Raw genomic sequence first — 23,878 nt, forward strand, 5'->3', positions numbered from 1 at the left:
AGTCCCGATTCCAACAAAATTATAGTGATTTCTCCAGAATACCGGGCGTTCCAGGATGTGTTCAGCAAGCGGTTGGCAACGCAATTACCACCACATAGGCCATGGGACTGCGCCATCAACCTGCTACCTGGGGCGACTCTACCCAAGGGTCGAGTCTATCCTCTGTCCATCCCGGAACAGAAGGCCATGGAGGACTACATCAAGGAGGCACTCCGACAGGATTTCATTCGTCCGTCAACGTCCCCTGCCGCTTCCAGTTTCTTTTTTGTGGCTAAAAAGAACGGAGGCTTGCGGCCATGCATGGATTACCAGACTCTCAACTCACAGACCATTAAGTACAGTTATCCCCTTCCTCTGGTCCCCTCTGCCTTGGAACAGCTACGTGGTGCTTGCGTTTTTTCCAAGTTGGATCTTAGAAGTGCCTACAATTTGCAGGCAATTTGCAAAAGACAGCCTTTGTTACCCCTTCAGCCCATTACGAATACCAGGTTATGCCATACTGTCTGTCCAATGCTCCTTCGGTCTTCCAAGGATACATGAATGAGATATTCCGAGATTTCCTCCAACGATTTGTCATTGTCTATATCGATGATATCCTGATATTCTCCCAGAATCTAACGGAACACCGTCCACATGTGAAACAGGTCCTCCAGCGCCTCAGAGAACAACATCTCTACTTAAAATTAGAGAAATGTGAGTTCCACACCTCCACGGTCCACTTTCTCGGCTACATCAACCAACGAGGTATCCAGATGGACCAGAGGAAGGTGGAAGCCATCCAGACCTGGCCTCAACCTGTCACCATCAAAGAACTTCAGAGATTCCTCGGATTTGCAAATTTCTATCGTAGATTCATTCACTACTACAGTCTTCTCAGCTCACAGCTCACTGACTTCACTCCTCAAAACCCGGCCCAAGTCTCTGTCCTGGAACCCAGAAGCCACCACTGCATTCGCCACTCTCAAGGAAGCTTTCGCCATCCTGATCCACCCTAATCCGGATTTACCGTTCACCGTGGAAGTTGATGCTTCGTCTACAGGAGTGGGAGCAGTCCTTTCGCAGCGGCAGGGAAACCCCTCACGACTCCATCCATGCGCCTTCTACTTAGAGATGCACCGATTACAATTTTCTAGGCCGATCCCGATTTCCGATTTTCCTTGAGTTTGACCTGCCGATACCGATTATAGCCGATTTCATTTTTTCAAACCACTTTACAGCACACACAAATATTTATTTTCTATCTTCTCTTTAATAGAACATTTTGCATAGAACATTTTTTGAACAGATAATCGCTATAAAATAGAACTATATAAATTATTCCTGGTGTGGGAAATTCACACACATCTAAAGTGCAGTGTTATGGAACCATCTCCTTTTCACATCCAATATCCAACTAAAAAAATTTGATATATTTAGCAAACTAAACTTCTGTATGAAAACAGGTAATGGCAATAAAATAATATATAAATATAGCCTTGCAGTATAAAGATATTTCTCTCTCTCTCACACACACACACACACACACACACACACACAGGCCTATTGCAATCACATGTACATCAATGGCAAGTTATATTTCTCAAACAGTTCTGCTCTCATCTGACACATGTCCAGCCAGGCTAAACAGGACAAGTGGAGCATGTGCAGGAAAACGATTGGGAAATAATAAAAACAAGTTTAAATGGGTACATTTTCTATAAATATTTTTGAGTCTTCATTTTCTTTTCTGACATAGCCTAGCCTACTTCAGTTCTTGTTAAAACACACCAGTCATGCAAATTCTGTGCATTTTGGGCACTTTTTGGATGAAATCATATTAATTTTGTCCATCAAAAGTGTGCTTTCACTTAAATTGAGCGCAGCTAAAATAGACTCGGCGCCGAAACCCGCGCTTCACTGTTGCTCACACGACGCTCCTGCTCGACGCTCACGCGCGGCTCCGGATCCCGGTGTGAATGCACTCGTTGATTAACAAGCACGCCGAACCAAAAAAAACGCGCTGCTCCCGCTTGCGGTGTGAAACAGCCGTAATTCACGAGGTTTACTACATGTGCGCGTTCCGTGTGCACGTGTGATGCTGATGTTGCGCGATATTAATCATGCGGTGCCAGAGTGCATTTGACCGGCGTAAAATCGGATTATGTCAGACTGACCGGCCGGTCGCCGATCATGGCCGATCACGTAAAAAAACGCCGATTCCGGTCACCAGCCGATCAATCGATGCATCTCTACTTCTACTCCAAAAAGCTGTCCCCGGCGGAGCAGAATTATGACATCGGCAATAGGGAACTCCTTGCCATCAAGCTTGCACTAGAGGAATGGAGACATTGGCTGGAGGGAGCTAACCACAAATTTGAAGTAATCACCGACCATAGAAATCTTGAATATCTCAGAGAAGCTCGTTGTCTCAATCATCGTCAAGCTCGATGGTCCCTCTTCTTCACAAGATTCAACTTCATTGTCACCTACTGACCTGGACATAAGAACTCTAAGGCCGATGCTCTCTCCCGTCTTCATCAACCTGATCTCGAATCCACTGCTCCAGTACCCATCCTCCCTCCAGCCATGATCGTAAGTCCCATCCTCTGGTCTCTAGACGAAGAAATTCGTCTAGCAACACATACTGAACCTGCTCCGCCAGGAGGTCCAGAAGGGCGCATCTATGTACCATCATCCTGTCGCCTAACCCTTCTAGACTCAGCTCACACCTCTCCGGGCTTTGGACACCCAGGTAGCCAGCGAACCCTCTCGCTCCTCAGTCAACGCTACTGGTGGCCTTCTATGACCCTAGACGTCTCCCGAAACATCAAGGGCTGCTCAGTCTGTGCCATCACCAACACTCCTCGTCGACTGCCAGCAGGCAAACTGGTTTCTCTACCTATTCCACATCGCCCCTGGTCCCATCTGGGAATCGACTTCATGACCGACCTTCCACCCTCTGATTCCAATACCTGTATCTTTGTCATAATCGACCGATTTTCAAAAGCCTGCAAATTGATCCCTCTTAAGGGTCTGCCTACAGCCTTCGAAGCAGCTAAAACTCTGTTCCATTATGTCTTCCGTCATTTCGGCCTTCCTGAAGATATCGTATCTGATCGAGGTCCTCAGTTTATCTCCCGTGTCTGGCAATCCTTCTTCAAGCTCCTCGGAGTCTCCATCAGTTTATCCTCTGGTTATCATCCTCAGACCAACGGCCAGACTGAGCGTAAGATCCAAGAAATCGGGAGGTACTTGAGGTCATACTGCCACCAGAACCAGAACAGCTGGAGCCGGTTCCTCCCCTGGGCAGAGTCCAGAACTCACTTCACCAGTCAACCACCGGGCTTACCCCTTTCCAGTGTATCCTGGATATCAACCACCCCTGTTGCTCTGGTCCGGCGAGCCATCGGAGGTTCCAGCTGTTAACCACTGGTTCGAGCAGAGCGAGAGGGTGTGGGACTCAGCTCATGTACATCTACAGCAGGCAGTGCTAAGACACACAGCTCAAGCCAACACTCGAAGATCTGAGACCCCGCATTATCAACCTGGACAAAAGGTATGGTTATCCACCCGTGACATCCGTCTTCGCCTGCCCTGCCGTAAGCTGAGTCCCCGCTATATAGGTCCCTTCACCATCCAGAGGCAGCTCAACAACGTCACTTACCGGCTCAACCTTCCTGCACAGTATCGTATATCACCATCCTTTCATGTGTCCCTCCTGAAACCCTATTCTGAACCTCTGTCTCCCCTCACACAGAACCCGACGAAGTTGATGTACCACCTCCTCCTGAAGTCGCCAATGAAGACCTCATTTACAAGGTCTAGTCCATCAACTCGCGGCGACGGGGCAACCGACTGGAATATCTGGTCGATTGGGAGGGGTACGGTCCAGAGGAACGTTCCTGGGTGGTTCGAGATGATGTACTTGACCCCTCTCTTTTAACCCAGTTTCACCATGACCATCGTACTCGTCCTGCACCCAGGGGTCTAGGTAGTCCCCGTCGTCGCAGTTTCTGGTCGCCAGGAGCCGACCATGGAGGAGGGGGTACTGTCACGGAGTCAACAGAGCCATCAATTCCGCCCACTGCACCTGATCACTACAATCCGCCTACCCGATCACAGTCACCTGAATTCTAATCACCTGCACCTGCATGTCATGATTACACTCCCTATATCAGCCACCACTTCCTTCACTTCAGTGTCTGGTCTCGTTTCTTCAGGACCCAAGACTGCTCACCCATGCTACCAGCTACCGCTGTACTTACCTGTTGTTCTTCGTTGTCATCCTGATTATCACCACCATCATTATCAAGGACAATCCTCTGATTCAGCTAAGTTCTCACCATTATCAGCATTTCCTGTCATCGATCATCTCTACCAGCTTTGCTCACTCTGCATTTAAATAAAAGTTTGTTTGTTACACTTTCACCGGGTCTGCCTTTTTATGGATGTGACAAAAGGCAGCAGCAGTCGATTTTGATATTCTAGGTATTATCAACTGGCCAGAATTTTGTGATTGCAATAGACGTGAAGGACTAGCTATAATGCGTTAAGAGCTCGCTCAAGTACTGGGGAGCTAAACAATTTATGCTTTGTAAGTAATCAGCAATATTTTAAAATGTATACGATGTGTAATAGGGAGCCAATTCAGTGTTTACAGAACCGGGCTAATATGGTCATAGTTCCTGATTCTAGTAAGAACTCTAGCTGCTGCATTTTGGACCAGCTGTCCAAACTGTAGTTTGTTAATTATGCTTGCAGGGCCAATTTTGGTCCAATAAATAGAATCTCTGTTTTTTAAGAATTAAGTAGTAGGAAATTACTTTCTAAAAAATTATCATCCAGTTTTTTTATATCAGCTATGCATTCCGTTCATTTTGTGAATTGGTAAGTTTCGTCAGGGCGAGAAGAAATATACAGCTGAGTATCATCAGCATGACAGTTAAAATGTCTCAGGTTACGACTGTAACCTATTTTCCTTGAGAACAGGGAACGAGACACTGCATCGAATGACGCTTTGGGGAACGCCTCAGGCGTGACAGGTGTCTGAAATCACAATCAAATCACGGCAATCACATTGACCGGTGACAGCCCGTGAATCATTAATGTGAATGATTAACATGCGGCCTGGAAGTATAAAAGGGCGCCTTGCAAACATGACAATATCCTTTCGTCTGAAGGGACTGTTTGGTAGGCAGGCCACAAGGCATGGCAAGGAGACGCAGTGTCTCGTTCCCTGTTCTCAGGGAACATAGGTTACAGTCGTAACCTGAGACGTTCCCTTTCGAAGGGGAACTCGCACTGCGTCGAATGGCACTTTGGGGAACGATATACCCACGCCACCATGCTAAGGGGAGTGCATGCCCAATGGCAGTGACAACTGTCCGAACAAGCAATTCAATGAAATGCTAGAACCACTCACCCTCAGGTCACACTGGGCTGTCAGTGACAGCATTCCCTATGGTCATAGCCCAAGCTAATGTTCCACAGGAAACCTCCATAAACATAGTTTAACCCTCTGGGGCCCAAGGGGTTTTTGGGGCCCTTGGGATGTTTTGACATGCACTGACATTTGTGCTTTTTTCAGGTATTTATAAACATGTTAATGGCAAAGGTGTAAATTCACTCTATATAGCACAAACGGGGCTACCATAATATGTGAGCAACATGTATGTACATGTTTGTATTTTTGAGAGAATATTATTTATGCATGGTTATTGAAAAACTTAAAAATAAAAGTTTCTGAAATAAGGCCACAAAACACATATTGATTATTTCTTCACAAGACTTTTGAAAATTGTATCACATAGTCTAGAATATTTGCTCCAAAACTATGTGAGAATCATCCTGACTACTCATTCAGATAAGTCAATAAAGTCTTTTAGAATGTGTATGACGTGTTTTGTTTGAGAAAGCTTTATGCGAGGAGGCGTGATCTCTCATTAATATGTATGGCATTTCACACCTGAGAAAGACAAAGACCCTCCCATAATGGCCCTATTAGGTGCTACCAGGCCCTATCATTACGAGGAGCCTTGCACAAAGAATGAGGAGATTTAAAAAAAAAATGGCTTTTAGATTGTTTGGATTTATTTACAACACAACATAATCCAAAGATACACAACAAAGGACTGGTTTCTGGTTAAAATTGCTTTTTAATTATATACACAAACACACACACACACACACACTGCTTAGAATAAGTGAACACACCCATGCTAAAGTTGACTAAAGAGAGGAATAAAAAATCGTAATGCCTTAATTTAAAAAATGAGGAAAACTCCAACCTTTAGGGACATGAATAATGTCCCGGAATTCTTTGTGAATGAATAATGTATCGCAAATAATTAAATGTTCTTCTTTAAAATACAGGGTGCATACGTCTGGACACTTCTATCACACACCCTTCACCATATAGACATGGTTTTATTTCAGTTCAAAGTTCAAAGTTAGAGTTGGAAACATCTTGAAAAGAAAATTGTCTTTTTCCATAAATGTCTTAGTTTGATCATACATATTTCAAAGTTGAGGATTCATTATTTTGATATAGCTTGCATTGGAACAAACATCTTAGTTGATTAGTTTATTGACAAAACATACTATATATTTAACATATGAGCAGAAACTCCTAACAAAAGCTTATTTGATGTCTTTATTTTGAAGCTTATTTGATGCTTATTTGATTTGAAAAACTTTATCCAAAACTAGTCAACGAAATGTTCTTTTATTTCGTCTGTAACAGTGCGTATCTGTGCGTTCATTCATTCATTCATTCATTCATTCATTCATTCATTCATTCATTCATTCATTCATTCATTCATTCATTCATTCATTCATTCATTCATTCATTCATTCATTCATTCATTCATTCATTCATTCATTCATTCACACACACACATACACATACACATACACACACACACACACACAGAGAAACATGATTCACATTTAAACAGTATGCTATTTTTCCGTTTACAGACACTAACGTTATTCTATATCGCGATTAGAACAAAGCACAAGCATAAAACACTTAGACTTCTCAGCTGAATCTGTTGCTCCTCCTCGAAGTGAAACCAGCACTTGTTCTGTGGTAAATGTCCCAGGATTATTCCTCATAGCCACGCAAAACGAATCTTAATCTGACTAAAAAATATAGTGTGTTTACAGAGTTTACAGCATTTGCCTGGGGGCGTTTATCTATTTTGCATATGGCCTCAACACATTATCTTATGAATAGCGTGCTCTGCGAGTGGGTGTGAACAAATTAACGATAATGAGCTGAGACAGGAGAAACTGTACTTCTCTTTAGTTTCATACAGATTACATTGCAGGAGAATATTTCGTCCCCTTGGAATTATATGGTTCTATCTGATATTTTTGTCAAAATTTAGTTATTCACATATTCTTATTCTGTGACCACTTCTTTACATTATGTGATGTTGTTTTTTTAAGTTGTGTACATTTTGGAACTTTTTATTTAGAAAATAAAAAGGTTCTTTCTACACAGTCAAATGGAATGCAAAAACTTTAAAGTTCAATATCTCAAAACTGCTCAGAACGCAGATAGAACCTTATAATTCCAAGGGAACGATTTGTTTTAAATGTGAATTGTTTTATTTAAAAGTAGAAATTTAAAGCGTTCTTTAGACGTATGTTTCATGTTTGTGTGATAAGTATTAGCAGAGTTTCAGTTCATTTTCCAGACGTGTTTCAGAAAGATTTTTGCGGAGACAGAGTGAGCTGAAAGCGCACCGTTTATTTTATTTATTTTAAAAAAAAACACAAGGTTTTGATGTTAATGTGAGTGTACACAAAAAAAGAAGACCCTCTATAGTTTATAATCATGTATTGATTTTATTTATATGACCATAAATGACGGAGTATTTTAAGTCTATGTTGCTGCTATGTGAAAAAAAAACAGCAAAACGCGCCGGCGCGTTTGCCGTCCCCAGAGGGTTAATGAAAGGCCTAACTGGGTCTGCTCAAAGGCCTAGGACCACAACTTCAATTAGAAGGGGTCCCTTCTAGGAAATGTGGCTAGGGAACCCGAAGGAACCCCAGCCAGTCACTATTCAGGGACGTACCGCCCGAAATGCCACCAGGACGGCCTGACCTGGTGTCACTTACATAGACATTTCAGTCTGGCCACTTCCTGTCTGTCTGAAGACAGAGCCTCTGGACACTTGCCTTTAGGTAAGGCATCCAACCCGAGGGACTGCGGAGCTGGCAGTGAACCACTCGGCCCGGATATCAGAGACGGTGTATCCCAGAGAGCATGACTCACTATAGTGCTTACAACCCTTGCTAGCGAGGGGAGTTTACTCTGCTCGATCCACGGATCTACCCAGTGATTATGTTTCAAAGCACTGAGGAGGCCTGAGAAGGCCCAGGAACTGATCTAACTGGGAGGCCGCACGAGAGGCCTACGACCGTCTGACCAGACTCAGTAGTCCGTGCTCATAGTGACCCTCAGTGAGGGGACCACATGGTCCGCCTGGTAGGCAAACCAGGCTGTAGGCAGGAAAAAGAGGTTCCGGGACGGAACCAGTAGCAGAGAATGAACACTTTAGTCGAGCCAGGGCGCAAGCTCGCCTTCAGCAGCTGCCTGTTAAGGCCAGCTAAACTGATAGCAAGCAGCCACTAGCTTCCTTACCATATGTGGAAAACTAGTCTTCAGGGAGGCCTGGTGAGGCTTACTACCTGATAACCACATTAAGTGGGAGCTCACTTTCAGGGAGGCCTGGTGAGGTCTACTACCTGACAGCCACAATATATTTTGGATCTCACCTTCAGGGAGGCCTGGTTAGGCCTACTACCTGATAGCAATTTAAACAACTGGATGTTATGAGCCCTGAATCCAGGTGACAGTCCCAGGGCGGCCTGATAAGGCCAGCTAGTCCTGGGGCCCAGTCTCGGAGCGGCTTGTTTAACCCAGCCTCCTAAAAGTCTTCTCAAGAAAAAGACTAACTACCACAGACCAGAGGTGTCAGGGACTGAGCTACATGGTGGCCTGAAGGCCAACCGCTGCTGGGGACTCGCCTATCAGGGAGGCCTGGTCGGGCCTACTAGCTGATAGCAAGTCTATTCTGCTACAACATACACTGTTGGGAACCATATTATTTTAACATATTATTGGGCCCACCCACAGGAGGCCTAATAAGGCTAGCTACCTGGTCGCGGCCATAATGTATGTCCCACAATGTTGGGACCCACCTCCGAGGAGCCCTGTTAAGGCCTACTACCCATCAGTGAGTCTACTACCTGAACTACTAAGGCCAACCACCTGAGGTAAGCTGGCCTAAAGAGCCCTCTTGGGGGCTGCCCGGTCAAGGAGGCCTGCTGAGGCCTACTACCTAACCACGCAGCCTTCATTGGCAGAAAAGCTGTGGTCTGTTTAACAGCGCCTACAGCATCCTGGTACCTAATCACATTGCCAAAGGCAGTGTACTCAGCAACAAAGCAAAACCCTTAAAGCAGGGGAGTACAACATACGCCACTCTGCCTAGTGGAGGCCCCAGATTGAGGGGCCTACCATCTATATGCATGGGAGTCAGCTCAGTGCTCTGGCTACAAGGGAGCGTAATTAAAAAAACAGAATAAAATGAAGTTTAGAACTCTCCGCTCAGCCCGAGCCATCGTGGTGTGAGGTAGATTAATACAGAGCTGAAAATGGAGTACTCAGAACTACCCCGAGTCAACGGGGGAGTAACACCATCTGCCCCTGATAATTCTAACAGGGTGCGGGCCTGCCAGTGGCTCTAGAGGTTACAGGGATTCCCTGCGCCCAGCCTAGGGGAGTGGAGCTTGGTTGCAAGCCAACCGCCTTCAACCCATCGCTTGAGCTGTAGCTCAGCGAGCTGAGTGGAGCCAACTCTGTAGGCACAAGTTCCATATACTAGCTCTGTACGGCAGGGTCTGGCAAACGATCTCTTCGCAGAGCGAAAGATGGCCTAACCCTGCCTGAAAGACCCATGGGGTCGACTACCAACCTGCATTACCCTTAGCACCCCTGAATGCAGAGAAGGGGGCGGGCCTTGGCCGAACGACTCCCTAATATGGGAGGAGGCTATAATCTAGGGAGGAAGGAAGCCAAACTCACATAGTGAATGGCCAGAGGCAGAAATGCTTCAGCAGAATGCCTCCACTATCCCTAGCGTAGCCTAGGCCAGCTACAGAGGCAGCCCTGGTGAGGGCCAGCCTATAAGCATAGATCTACCTGAGGGCTCAGAGGAGCCACAGCCTTACGAAGAAAGGAGGGGCTTTTTTGAGGGGCTGCAGAACCGCTTAGCCTACTGAAAACCCAAACAGAGCTCAGGGGGGCGATGTACTCAGGATAAAAAATGTTAGATGGACCGTGGACCGGACATAAGATCTATCTGAAGCACCAGCGTCAGTCTATACTCCAAAACAAAACCTTTTGAGAGAGACCAACTACTCTACCCTGAGGTGGCTAATAGCCCGAGGGCTAACACCGGAAGCATATACACAGTTTACAGCTAGAATGAGCGGTGGCACACCCCGCATTATCTTACACATAAAACAACAAGGGAAGCCATCACATACTCACAGAAGAAGCCCAAACAACTGGTGCTTCTCAATCGTTCTAGCCACCTAACATGGGGACTTCAGGGCCCTAATACAAAACTTTGTACCTTACCTTATGACATTGACATTCACATGACCCCCTAACTCTATACAGGGAACGAGGTCTGTAGAGAGATACATTTTAGTGTTAGTTGCACACAAAAATGACTCTTAAAGAAGACCACTCAGCTCACCTGCGCCATGCGATCTTGAGCACGGGTCTGCACACTTCTGAAAGCATTTCATAATTACCTGATTTTCAAAGCGGTTACAAACAAAACAGTCCCTGAAGACGAAAAGGATATTGTCATGTTTGCAAGGCGCCCTTTTATACTTCCAGGTCGCATGTTAATCATTCACATTAATGATTCACGGGCTGTCTCCAGTCAATGTGATTGCCGTGATTTGATTGTGATTTCAGACACCTGTCACGCCTGAGGCGTTCCCCAAAGCGACATTCGACGCAGTGCGAGTTCACATTCGAAAGGGAACTAATACCATGCTTCCTAATGACATCTCCCAAGGGTAGCATGTACAGAGTAAACAGCAATGATCCTAGTACTGAGCCTTGTGGTACTCCATACTGAACTTGTGATCGATATGACATCTCTTCGTTTACTACTACAAACTGATAACGGTCAGATAATTATGATTTGAACCATGCCAATGCAATTCCACTAATGCCAACATAATTTTCGAGTTTATTCAAAAGAATGTTGTAGTCGATATGTAAAATGCAGCACTAAGATCGAGTAAAACTAGTAGAGAGATACAACCACGATAGAATGATAAGAAATGGCGTTCTAATGCCACTAAAATGGACATTGCCAGGCCAAAAGACCATGCCGTGATTTTAGTTGCTCTGAGAGCAAAATCAGTTGCCGAACGCAGTTCCTGCATCAGTCTCAGCTCAGCACTACCCTCATGCACCTCTTTCAGAGCTTTTGCCTGATGGACCTGCAGGATGGCCATGGCATGCTGGGCAGAGGTGGCATGTCCAGCGGCAGTGTAACCCAGGCCCTGGACGAGAGCTTAGGACGATTCCAGGTGGTGGCGCTTAAAATTAAAGTGTGCATCCTGTGACACAACATCGAAGTCAACGTACAAGAGGAGTGGGAGGTCAGTGGGGATTCACTCTTGTGTCGCCCTGAGCGCTAGCCGCAGTGCGGGTAGTGGCTGAGGTTTCTTCCTCTCTTGTCAGGAAAGAAAAGCGACCACAACTTTGCCATGGTTATGTTCTCGCAGTGAGAACATGAGCCATCCACGAAAGTTTTCTGAGTGTGTGCGCAGCATCCGTATGAGAACGACAGATATCAACCGCACCAGAAATACACAAACGGCAAGGCATCTTTAAAAAGACGCTCATCGTTTGTGCAAACTCTTTTAGGGAAACTGTTCTTTTAGCTGAAGCACCCAGGGGAAACTCTCATCACTTTTCTGTGCTCGCTCTTTTAGGAGAGAGACCACTGTAACTTTTTCCAGTTAGAACAGCTCTTTTAGAGGTGAAGATTGGAATGAGCTTGTGTATTGGAGACACTTCGCTTGGGTCCGAAAAACAAATCTGACTGGAGTGTTTGGACGCCGCTCATTCATACCTGTATAAAATGGAGTGGTATGCAAATTCCAATTACCAATTCTCAGTGGCCTTTTCTGAATTCTCAGAGGTGATTGGGTCTCCCAAGTCTGACCCCTAGTGTCATCATTCGATAGTTTAAAGTTGTGGATATAAAACTGACATATAGAGCTGTGCTTGAGGGGATTCCATTCTCAAGGCCTGGATCATGTCCCAGTTCTTTTCCTTCTCCTGTCAAGTTTTCCACTATTCTTATAATTTAAAAAAAGGCCAATAATTAAAAAAGAAAGAATAGCCCCTCGGAGTCTTGCCTTACTACTTTTCCATGATGTTTTTCTATAACTTTTTGTCTTTGTAGATGCCCTGCTTGCTGATCTGGAAAATTCAGCCTTTCCTCTGGGTCACTATCCTGTCCTACTGACCTCTGACCCTCCAGTGAACTCTGATCCCCCATCCAGTGCTCAGGATCCTGCCCAGAACCGGCCACTCCCTCCAGCATACACCCCGCAACAAGTATGCCATAAGCACCATTTTTAAAAACAAATATACATCTGATGTAATGTTTCTAAGCAATATATAGAGTCAAACGATTTCTATTCATCTGTTTCATAGACTGTTTCTGCTGCGATGAAGTCGAATGGCTCTCAAAACGCAGACAAACTTTACAGGTATTTTAGCTCCCAAGAACGTAATGTCCTGAATAATACATTGATTTTCACACATGGTACATGGTTCAAATAAAGACCGAAGTGAGTTTACATGATCTGACACTTCATATGCCCTATGCACATACATTCTATTCTCAACATAAGTTCCCTTTTCGGTAACACTATAATAACTGCATGGTATGAATCATTAGTTAAGCATTGGTAAATAGTTAATTCATCATCTATAAAGCATTGGCCCTACATTAATAGACATTAGTAAGCAGTTTATAAATTCAGCTATAAATGCTTTATTCTTGATTTACAAGCATGTCTATAATGTGTTTAATAATTGTATTTTCATACTTTATTAATGATCAATTTATCATTTCTAAATTAAGTATTACATTATTTGCAAACCAGTTATTTAAACCCTTTGGCGCGTACGATCACACCGGTGTGATCAGTCTTGGCTGGTCTCTGGAGCGTACGATCACACCGGTGTGATTAGAACGGTCAGTGCATCACGTGATCAACTGCTAAATTCAAACTTGCTTTCGCGCGTTGGCTGGCGCTGAGCCAGAGACGGACGCACTCAGTGCTGTCATATATCACAACTATTGAGTATTTTAAACCACATAATGTTTATTTTAGGTTTCAGACATTTAAATACACATAAGTACTAGCAAAACAGTGATTTTGAATTAGTAAAATAGACACTGATGTCTATGGAAACGGCAACAATAATCATTTCCATTATAATAAGACGAAACGTTTTATTCATATCAGATACACATTGTGGAAGTAGCTTTACATTTGACCCTATTCTTCTCCCAGTTCACCGGCCACTTACTTTCATGTATTTCGTGAGAAACAACAGATCCGATTCTCTGAACTGTGAAACAAACTAACATGGCGCCGCCCATCGCGCATACAGCTCAACTAACGCAATCGTTATAAAGATGTTTAAACAACAAAACACATCCACTTGCACATATTTGACAATCGGAATATCAGTGTTTCATGCTGTAGCTAATACATTTGTGAATATTTTGAATAGAAAAGGAAAAAAGACATAAAAGCAGATCATCACTCATTCAGCTCTGTGTTGTGATTGCGCTGTGTCACGTGACAAGAAATGACGCGTCACCATGGAAACATTAAAGTGACAAGTTCTAAATAACGGTCGCCTTGAAAAACTCACGCTGGGGGGTCAGTTAGAATATTTTAAACTTACGTGTGAAAGGGTTAAGAGTTTTCAATGGTTCATAAGATCATTTAGAAAGTGTAAGTAAATTATTTATTCATATAGTAATAGTTACTCAGTGTGTTAATAAATGCTTTATTAACGTATTCCTGTAATTCATGATTAATTCAAGTAGTTATAAAACATTTAGTAGTTGTCAGAGAACTATTTTTGTGAGCTCATCTAAAGTGAGGACTATTTATGCCTCGTAATGCTTTTACAAAGGAGATTTCAAGGCTCAGTTATCTTCTAAACAGAAAAAGGAAACAAACACAATACAGAGTGATACGGAACATAGAAATATTTATTTAAAAATGCAAAAAAATTAAACTGTACAACTGTACACTTGATATTAAATGAAAAACAAACCACTGCAATGTGATAGAAAATAAAAATTCTGTAAAGTGTTAATATTGCTGAATAGAAATTTACCAGTGCCAACACTGGATTCCAGGAGTGCCAAAATACAACAACACGTTTTATTTTTTTTTATTTTTATTTTTTATCTGTTTCTCTGTTCTGTTCATGTTTGAGTTTCTTTGTTGTTCTTCTAATCTGTTAATAGAGGGTATGCGTGTTACATCACCGTCGGTCAGAATGACTGTGGTCACGCCTACTGAGTGGCAAAAAGACTGAGCCGCAGCATTTCCAGCGCGAATGCCGTGAAAAACACACAAAACAAAAACGGGAAAGTGCTGTACAATTGACTATACTACAAGTACAATTACATGTGACACGAAATCTGAGGTATATGTTTACATGCACACCAGTAAGTGGATAACTCACAATTATACCACGGGCTGTTTAAATACTCGATTCTGATTGGCTGGAAGGTGTGCAGTAAAACCGTTTAATGCACAGGTAGTTCCAGTCAGTTTGATTACAGTTCGAAATTAATCCGCTACTATAAACATTGGTAACCATATTAACAGAGTTACACTTGCAAAAGAGTGAGAGAGAGACACATATGAAAACTTTTATTTAGGTAGGCTCAGAGCCATAGAGAGAAAGAGTTGCGACGCTCTTTGATGTCGCCGCGATGGCTGTCACGTGGTTCATGTAAGCCCCAATAGTTCCAAAACATACGCTGGCTGTCATGTTCTTCTATGGGACAGACAGCAGCGATTGCATTATTGACCGGTAAATATAAAATAAAACACACACCCAAGTACTTTTTCAGCTGTTACTGCATTATTGCATTTTGTTAATGTCAGTTTTGCATTTGGAGAGGCAGGGTGACAACGAAATACTGTATATTACTTAGATAAGTTTTAGGCTTTTTTTTGAGGGAAAAGACAGAGCTAGATAAGATCGAAGACGACAAAGATGAGGTCAATACGAAAAAGACAACTAAATGGGCAGTTAACACTTTCAGTGACTTTTTGCGCCAAAGACAGAACAATTGTGATTTCGAGACCTACTCTGCTTCTCTTTTAAATGAGACATTGCGGGAGTTTTATGCCTCTGTTCAGTCTACCGCTGGACGCGAATACAGTGTTGCAAGTTTGATGTGTCTCAGAGCAGGTATAAACCGTCACATTACAAAATACAACATCATAAGGGATAAAGACTTCAAGTCAAGCAATGCCGTCTTTAAATCAGTTTTAAAGCGCTACAGGAAAAATGGAAAAGACACCAGCGTTCGTCATCCGCGTATTACTGAGTCTGACTTGGAAAAAATTAGAAATGCACCTGCACTCTCCCCTTTCACATGCACCCGACTTGTAAGAAAAGTTTGGTTTGACATACAGCTAATTCATTTAAATAAATGACATGATTAGTTCAAATAAAGATTGCCTTGTCACTGTCAGTGTTGCCTGTCATTCATAAATAATTTTAATAAATCCATGAATCATTAAGTTAGCTATATGCTTAAGCAACGAGGGGACTGTAGACTTTAAAGAAGAGATGCTTACAAGTAACTCGCGCACGCATCTCTCTCTCTCTCTCTCTCTCTCTCTCTCTCTCTCTCTCTCTCTCTCTTCCTTCTCTTTCAGTTCTCTGTCTCTCTCTTTTAACCCCCTGGGGTCGGCTATCGCGCCGGCGCGATTGTCTCGCTTTTTTTCTTATCAGTGCAAAAGAGACTCAAAATACTCGGTTGATTTTGATCTTACATATAAGTGCAATACATCATTAGATCCTGTTAAGTTTCTATTTTTTTTTGTGGATACTCACAATAAAAACAAAGTGTTGTGCTTTTCACCAAAAAAAAAAAAAAAACATGATGCGAGTTCTGCGTTCTCTCTGTCAGTGAAGTCCATTCTGAAATGCGTCCTAAGACTAACTGTAACTCCGCGATTACTTGTCACACAGGCACGAGAGATTTTTCTTTATGAAGTTTGAATTCTCTTCTTTTAAATTAAGTAATTTATATAAAAAACAAATATTCTCAGTTCATGCAATCTGTATGAAAAGAGAGTGCTGTCAGTATTTTTTTCCCCAGCTCATTACACTTCATTACGCGTTAATCTGACACGCCCACGGAGGACGCGCGCTATTCAAACGCAAATGTCGAGGCAAGCCATGACAATGCCCACATCAGCCGTTCCACCGCGGCGGTAAAATGTGTGGTGTATTTGCTGCCTTTTACCGCTAAGAGGCGCTACAATCATAGACTCTGAAAAGTGTTCGTTTATTCCGGTTTATTCTCTCTAATGCGTAATCTGCTGCCGCACCGCGCTGATTCAGAGCGATTGAAAGCTGGTAGCAGAACAATTCAACAAGTGAAACGTAAAATAATTCATAATCACAATACTGAAATTAGGCTACTGAAATGTAATTGAATAAATAATGAAAACATTTCAACATAAAACATTGCAATAAAAACATTTAGGCTGCATCAATGAGGCTTTACGACTTTATCAGCGTACAGACGGTAGCTCAGTGATCAACGCAACAACACGAGCTTCGAGGAGCTTCAATCCACCCGAGATCGAATCTCAATGTAGCATAGGCCTACATGTTGTTAACCGATGTTGTCCTACAGCGTTTATATTTTCCCACCTTGATGCTTAAATAGGTAACTGTTTATATCTGTTTACTTATTTAAAGTCAAGAGTTTTGTTTGATTATCATTACAACTTAAATTTGCTACATGTAGAACCGCAGCCGCTGCACAAACGACAAAAACTGATGAAGGAAGATTGTCAGCCGATTGCATCAGAAAATGAAAATGAAGAAGCTCGTCTTTAGTCTGCTAAATTATTGTGTAATGTAAAAGAACACTAAAATTACTTAAGTTTGAAACCAAGTTCGAACATTTCAAGGTTTAAATTTTTTAATTTAAAACAGGGTTGCATCGGGTTTAGAGTTTATTTCTTTTGCGATGCAAAATAAGAAACACTTAGCTAATCTTATTCTTGCGACATTTTAAATTTGTATTGCCAAAGAAATTACAGCTAAATTAAACAATTAAAACAGTACAAAACGAAAATTGTCCAAAGAAACATAATTAAATTAAAAACATGCGTTTCTCTTTGCCTCTCTCGCGCTGGATCTCTTTTTAACAAGTTTATTTAGTCTCCCTCGCTGCGTGCGCGGGTCTCTCTCTCGAAATTAAACATTTCAGGGTAAAACACATCATACAGCTGATAATACTGTATATGTCGCTGCGTGTCAGCCATACAAATCACGAAAAAATTATTTAACCTTTAATTGTTGCTTCAAAGACACAGCATGCCTTGTTGAATTCACCTTACAATAACTTCAATTGAAATTTTGTGTGAAAAAAATTTTAAATAGGCTACAATAAATAAACTACAATATTTATAATTTAATAAGATATGGGGTCTACATTTGGACACAGATTTATCCTTACAATAATTTTGCCTGCTCATCAGGCTGGCTATCCGACACTCTCCATATGAAAGAGGAACATTAACACCTTTGTCCAGCAACTGTCCCTCCAACCCCCCCACAGGCTATCGGAGTCTGAGGCCGACTTAACACAAAGAGAAGTCGCAATTCACACTTAAATCGCTATTCTAGACAGTGTTGATAATGAAGGAATTAAATGATTTAAGTTACATGTAGCCTAGTGATATTTCTGTCATAAAAGTTTATTACTAAATATTTCATTATTTCAATAATTGATGAAATAAAACTGGTTTGGGCCAGCTTTTTCCAAGCAAAACTAAATATAATCTGAAAAAATGCATGTTAATTTGTTGTCATGAACAAAATGTTCAACTCAATATTAAATTCTACAGGGATCTTTGGATCCTTACAAGGCATGCAATTTGTGAATTAAGTTTTTATTTTATTTTGTATTATTCAAATAAATATCGAAACACGGTGCTTCGTGGTAATGCTGCTAAATTAAATAACATTTATAGAATAATTATGAACTTAAATGAAACAATATCGCAACATTTTATTTGATCTGTTTTTACATTTTAATTCAGGGCGATTTAGCCTACATTTAATTAGAGCGAGATTTTCACCCTTGTCTTGTCATTTTCTCATTGGGAAGCGCTTACATTGCATGTTTGAGTAGATCCTCTGTACCTCTCGTTTATGGATTAGCCTACACAATCAGATAACATTTATTAGCCTAAATATTTAGACATTTAAAGGCTTTAGACATAGCTGATTTCTTATCGTGACTGAGCTGAAGTGGCTTTCGGTTCATTTTTTGTGACGCGCAGTTCCCGAAGACAGAGACTACAGATATACTGTTTTTGTCGTTAGCCTATATGAATACAAGTTTACAGTTTTGAACGATAAGCTACTAGGCTACTCTTATCTGTATGACCAAAAAATTACAGGGGGGATTAAAATAATTCAGCAGAAGCAGGGATGTTTAGACCAGAAGGAAATCCTAGTCCCCCCTGGCAAATCACACTTTATTTAAAACCATGTTTTTAAAAACTCTAGGTTGTAGGGAACAGACCTCTCTGCCATGCGCGCGCATGGTTTGGAGCACAATATCTGTCTCGCATGCACGCTCGCTCTAGATAGATTACGGGATATTTTAACTAATTTGCGGTATAACTAGTCGATCACGAGTGGCTCAACAGGTACATCTATAGATAAACTATATCTTTTAGGAATTTGACCGACCGGGTTGACACTTCAGCGGGAGAAATCGGGGGTGTGGCGTGAGAGCGTGAGATTTGGGTCAATTGCGTGAGTACTCTCACGCTCAGTGCGTGAGAGTTGGCAGCCCTGAAAAAAAAAAAAAAATATATATATATATATATATATATTCATTTTTTATATATATATTTATATTCATATATATATATATATATAGGCTATATATAATTTTTTTTTTTACAGAACTGCTTTTGAAATTACGATTGGTAGCCTATTATTATACAGATGCAAAGTCGTTCTGTTGGATACTATTTTGTTCCTTAGTGTAAAATGGAAATGCATGATAATTGTATTTTATAAATATAAGCAAAAAAAAACTGTATGGTGTAACAGAGTTTTAGAGCTAGACAAATCTAAATAAATATAAAATTTACAGCAGACCTTGTTTGTGCGGGATTTGAACCCGTGTCATCTTGATGATGGTCCCTAAGTTTTACCGCTCGGCTATGAATTTTCTCACTGAAGAATACCCAAACGTCTTTTTCTCACATGAGCGATTTTTTCATTTAGCCTGTGAGTGTAGGCCTATACTTTAGCCTTTTACAGTTTTAAAAGATTATATCTTATCTGCATGACCAACAATTACGGAGTAGGCTATAAATGTTTGTTGTAGGCTTATTTGGAAATTACCATAACTTGTAGTATTTCATCCTTAGGCTACAGACATAAGCCCCACTTACGTTTTGCTAAATGTCCCTTTGCGCCACCTGGCGGTCATTTCGCAAACGACTTTGAAATGCGACTGGTTTATTTTTACCGCGGTGGATGGCTAAAAATGGTATGTGGATGGCTAAAAGGTGTGACTAAAAATGTGCTTTTGGCTTTCATTTATATTTTGATTGTTTGTATATATATATACACACTACCGTTCAAAAGTTTGGGGTCGGTACGATTTTAAATACTTTTAAAAGAATTCTCTTCTGCTAACCATGGCTGCGCTTATTTGATTAAAAATACAACAAAAATCAGTTATAGTATTAAATATTATTCCAGTGTAAATCAGCTGTTTTCTGTGTGAATATATAGTAAAGTGTAATTTATTCCTGTGATCAAAGCTGAATTTTCAGCATCACCAGTGTCAGTGTCTTCAGTGTCCTTCACAAATCAGTATAATATGAGGATTTGATGCTCAAGAAACATTTATTATTATTATCAATGTTGAAACAGTTGTTGGTCTGTCAGTTGTACAGTTTTTTTTTTTTTTTTTTAGGATTCTTTGATTAATAGGGTTAGGGTTAGAATCTTTTGTAACATTATAAATGTCTTTACTGTCACTTTTGATCAAATTAATTATTCCTTGATAAATAAAAGTATTGATTTCTTTCCTCCAAAAAATAAAAATAAAATTCTCACTGACCCCAAACTTTTGAACGGTAGTGTATATATATATATATATATATATATATATATATATATATATATATATGTGTGTGTGTGTGTGTGTGTATACATATTTATTTATATATATATATATTGTCCTTGCATTCTTTCTTGTGTGACACCACTGAATGAAAGGCTCATTAGTATGCAGTCTGCTCAGGTGAGAACTGCTTAATTATTCATGAGGGGGTTGGGCCGTTCCGCCCATCCGCATATTGCCTTTGCAAACAAAAAAATGTTTTTCACAATTTAAAACAATCTATTGTTTTATGTGAATGATTAGGTAGAATGATTTTCAGATCAATTCGAAGCAAAAACTCTAGGCGACAACATCCACTAGTCAAAAGTCTTGTGGACAGATATTTAGTATGTTATTTGTGGCCTTATATTAGAAACTTTATTTTTTATTTTTTTCAATAACCACGCATAAACAATATTCTCTCAAAAATACAAACATGTATTAACATGTTGTTCACATATTATGGTAGCCCCGTGTGTGCTATATAGAGTGTAATTTCACCTGTGCCATTAATATGTTTATAAGCAACTGAAAAAAGCAGAAATGTCAGAGCATACCAAAACATCTCAAGGACCCTGAAAACACCTCAGACCCCAGAGGGTTAATAATGAATTTAATAAATGTGATAATTCATTCAAATAAAAGCAATCCGATGGCTCTACTTTATTTAAAGCGGACGGAGTGCTAGAACTAACGAGCCGTAACTTAAGAAAATAACCGTCATTTTTACACGTCTGTTAAAAAATTACACTGTAAACATCAGTTACAGCTTTAACTTCTTTTTAACTTGGCAAATAACCGAGGTATAAGCGGGATAATCCACGGCTCCGCTTCGCGTCGGGTGGTTCTTCGCCTCTACGTCGTGCATTAAAATCCTTTAATGCATGGCTAGCCGTGGATTATCCCTTACATATCAGCTTATTGAAATAACCATTTTTCCACGTTTACATGCAAACCAGTAACCATGACAACGCAAGTAAACCGCGGCACGTTTACATGACTTTATTAATAAATCAGGCCATGCACCTGTGTGATGACAAAACAGTCATTTGCGTATCTGACTAAGAGTATTTCATTTGTTATGTCGGTTGTGATGTTAAATAAAGCTTGCAACATGTCAGCAGGAAACTTACACGCCTGAGTCTCCAGAGTGCGCAACACTGATCATTGTGGCCACTGCTATGATTTGTGTGTGGGGGTTGCACACACAATGGCTCCAGCCCCTAACCAGAGTCCAGTGTTGGCTCCAGACCCTGACCAGAGTCTAGTGTTGGCTCCAGCCCCTGAGCAGAGTCCAGTGATGGCTCCGGTCCCTGAGCAGAGTCCAGCGTTGGCTCCAGCCCCTGAGCAGAGTCCAGTGTTGGCTCCAGCCCCTGACCAAAGTCCAGTGTTGGCTCCAGCCCCTGACCAGAGTCCAGTGATGGCTCCAGCCCCTGACCAGAGTCCAGTGATGGCTCCAGCCCCTGAGCCCAGCCCAGAGAACACGGCGCCTCCCTGGCCCTCTGAACTGCCGGCTCCGCCATGGTCCCATGAACTGTCGCTGCCGCCCTGGAGGCTTTCAGTTTTGTGAAGCCACCTCTTCGTCAGCCTCCTCCCACCCCTGGGATGTGTTACGGCGCGAGGACGCGCCTCCTGGGAGGGGGAGGGTAATGTCACTTTTTTAGTTTGTTTTTTGATCTGTTTCTCTGTTCTGTTCATGTTTGAGTTTCTTTGTTGTTCTTCTAATCTGTTCTATATGGATTCTATCTTCCTCGTCCCCCACCTGTTTGTTTCTATTGTTTCTAAATTATTGAGTTGTTCTTTTCAGGTGTGTCTGTTTGTTTGGTGTGTATTTAAGGCCTGGGTTTCTTTCAGTTCTTTGTATGTCCTCATCATTGTTAGATTGGTTGTTCTGTTCCTGTTTCCAAGATTCTTCGAGTTTTTTTTTAAAGTTTTGAGTTTGTTTAATAAAAGAAACTGCTGCATCGAGATCCTGACAATTTTCCTTTGTGTTGCAACCAGCAACCGTCACAACAGTAATATAATAAAATATTCCACAGTATCAAAACTACCTCACTACTTACTTTCAAACATTAAGGTGTTTTTGGGGTCCTTGAGATGTTTTGACATGCCCTGACATTTGTGCTTTTTTCAGTTGCTTATAAACATATTAATGGCACAGGTGAAATTAGGGGAGCGCGGGGCACAACGTAACGCGGGGCTAGTTGTAACACACTTGTTTTAAATACTTCCACACATGCTAGCATGACGAAACTTGGTGTATTTACTTGTTGCCATTTCAACACTATATATAGAAAAAAATGCACCAAAATTCAGAAATCTTTGTAAGATATCACTGAACATTTATTTAACCATAGCAAAAGTACATATCTTACTTAAGTTAATTTTTCATCTCTATTTTTTGTGTTTATTTAAAATTAGACAAATCTGATATTATTTTAATCTCCAATCTGTTGTTTAACAGTTGATACAGTTATTTAATGCTTCGACAACCAGCTGAAGACACTAGCAGGGTTTAAACCCCAGTTGTGCAGTTGGGGCATGTTGTAACACTGCTTTACAGTGTGCCCCTATTAGAAATATGCTATTATATTCTACACTCACCTAAATGATTATTAGGAACACCTGTTCAATTTCTCATTAATGCAATTATCTAATCAACCAATCACATGGCAGTTGCTTCAATGCATTTAGGGGTGTGGTCCTGGTCAAGACAATCTCCTGAACTCCAAAATGAATGTCAGAATGGGAAAGAAAGGTGATTTAAGCAATTTTGAGCGTGGCATGGTTGTTGGTGCCAGACGGGCCGGTCTAAATATTTCACAATCTGCTCAGTTACTGGGATTTTCACCCACAACCATTTCTAGGGTTTACAAAGAATGGTGTGAAAAGGGAAAAACATCCAGTATGCGGCAGTCCTGTGGGCGAAAATGCCTTGTTGATGCTAGAGGTCAGAGGAGAATGGGCCGACTGATTCAAGCTGTTAGAAGAGCAACTTTGACTGAAATAATCACTCGTTACAACCGAGGTATGCAACAAAGCATTTGTGAAGCCACAACACGCACAACCTTGAGGCGGATGGGCTACAACAGCAGAAGACCCCACCGGGTACCACTCATCTCCACTACAAATAGGAAAAAGAGGCTACAATTTGCAAGAGCTCACCAGAATTGTACAGTTGAAGACTGGAAAAATGTTGCCTGGTCTGATGAGTCTCGATGTCTGTTGAGACATTCAGATGGTAGAGTCAGAATTTGGCGTAAACAGAATGAGAACATGGATCCATCATGCCTTGTTACCACTGTGCAGGCTGGTGGTGGTGGTGTAATGGTGTGGGGGATGTTTTTTTGGCACAC

At 41.5% G+C, this 23,878-nt stretch overlaps 2 protein-coding genes across 4 annotated transcripts in view; both read left to right on the top strand.

The window, feature by feature from the left end:
* The window catches only part of pkmyt1 (protein kinase, membrane associated tyrosine/threonine 1), a 176,143-nt gene that overhangs the window by 144,850 nt on the left and 7,415 nt on the right, over positions 1–23,878 (top strand). The gene's annotated exons all lie outside the window — the stretch shown is intronic.
* LOC130087365 (transforming growth factor beta-1-induced transcript 1 protein-like) overlaps positions 1–23,878 on the top strand; it is a 252,832-nt gene that overhangs the window by 20,463 nt on the left and 208,491 nt on the right. For all 3 annotated transcript variants that reach the window (XM_056253640.1, XM_056253643.1, XM_056253642.1), the window contains 2 exons: positions 12,495–12,649; positions 12,749–12,804. In XM_056253640.1, the coding sequence (XP_056109615.1) occupies positions 12,495–12,649; positions 12,749–12,804 (211 nt within the window). The remainder of the gene's footprint in view (positions 1–12,494; positions 12,650–12,748; positions 12,805–23,878) is intronic.

The sequence above is a fragment of the Rhinichthys klamathensis genome, unplaced genomic scaffold (genome assembly GCF_029890125.1).
Source record: "Rhinichthys klamathensis goyatoka isolate OS25496 unplaced genomic scaffold, OSU_Roscu_1.1 h1tg000108l_1, whole genome shotgun sequence".
NCBI classification, from domain to species: Eukaryota; Metazoa; Chordata; class Actinopteri; order Cypriniformes; family Leuciscidae; genus Rhinichthys; species Rhinichthys klamathensis.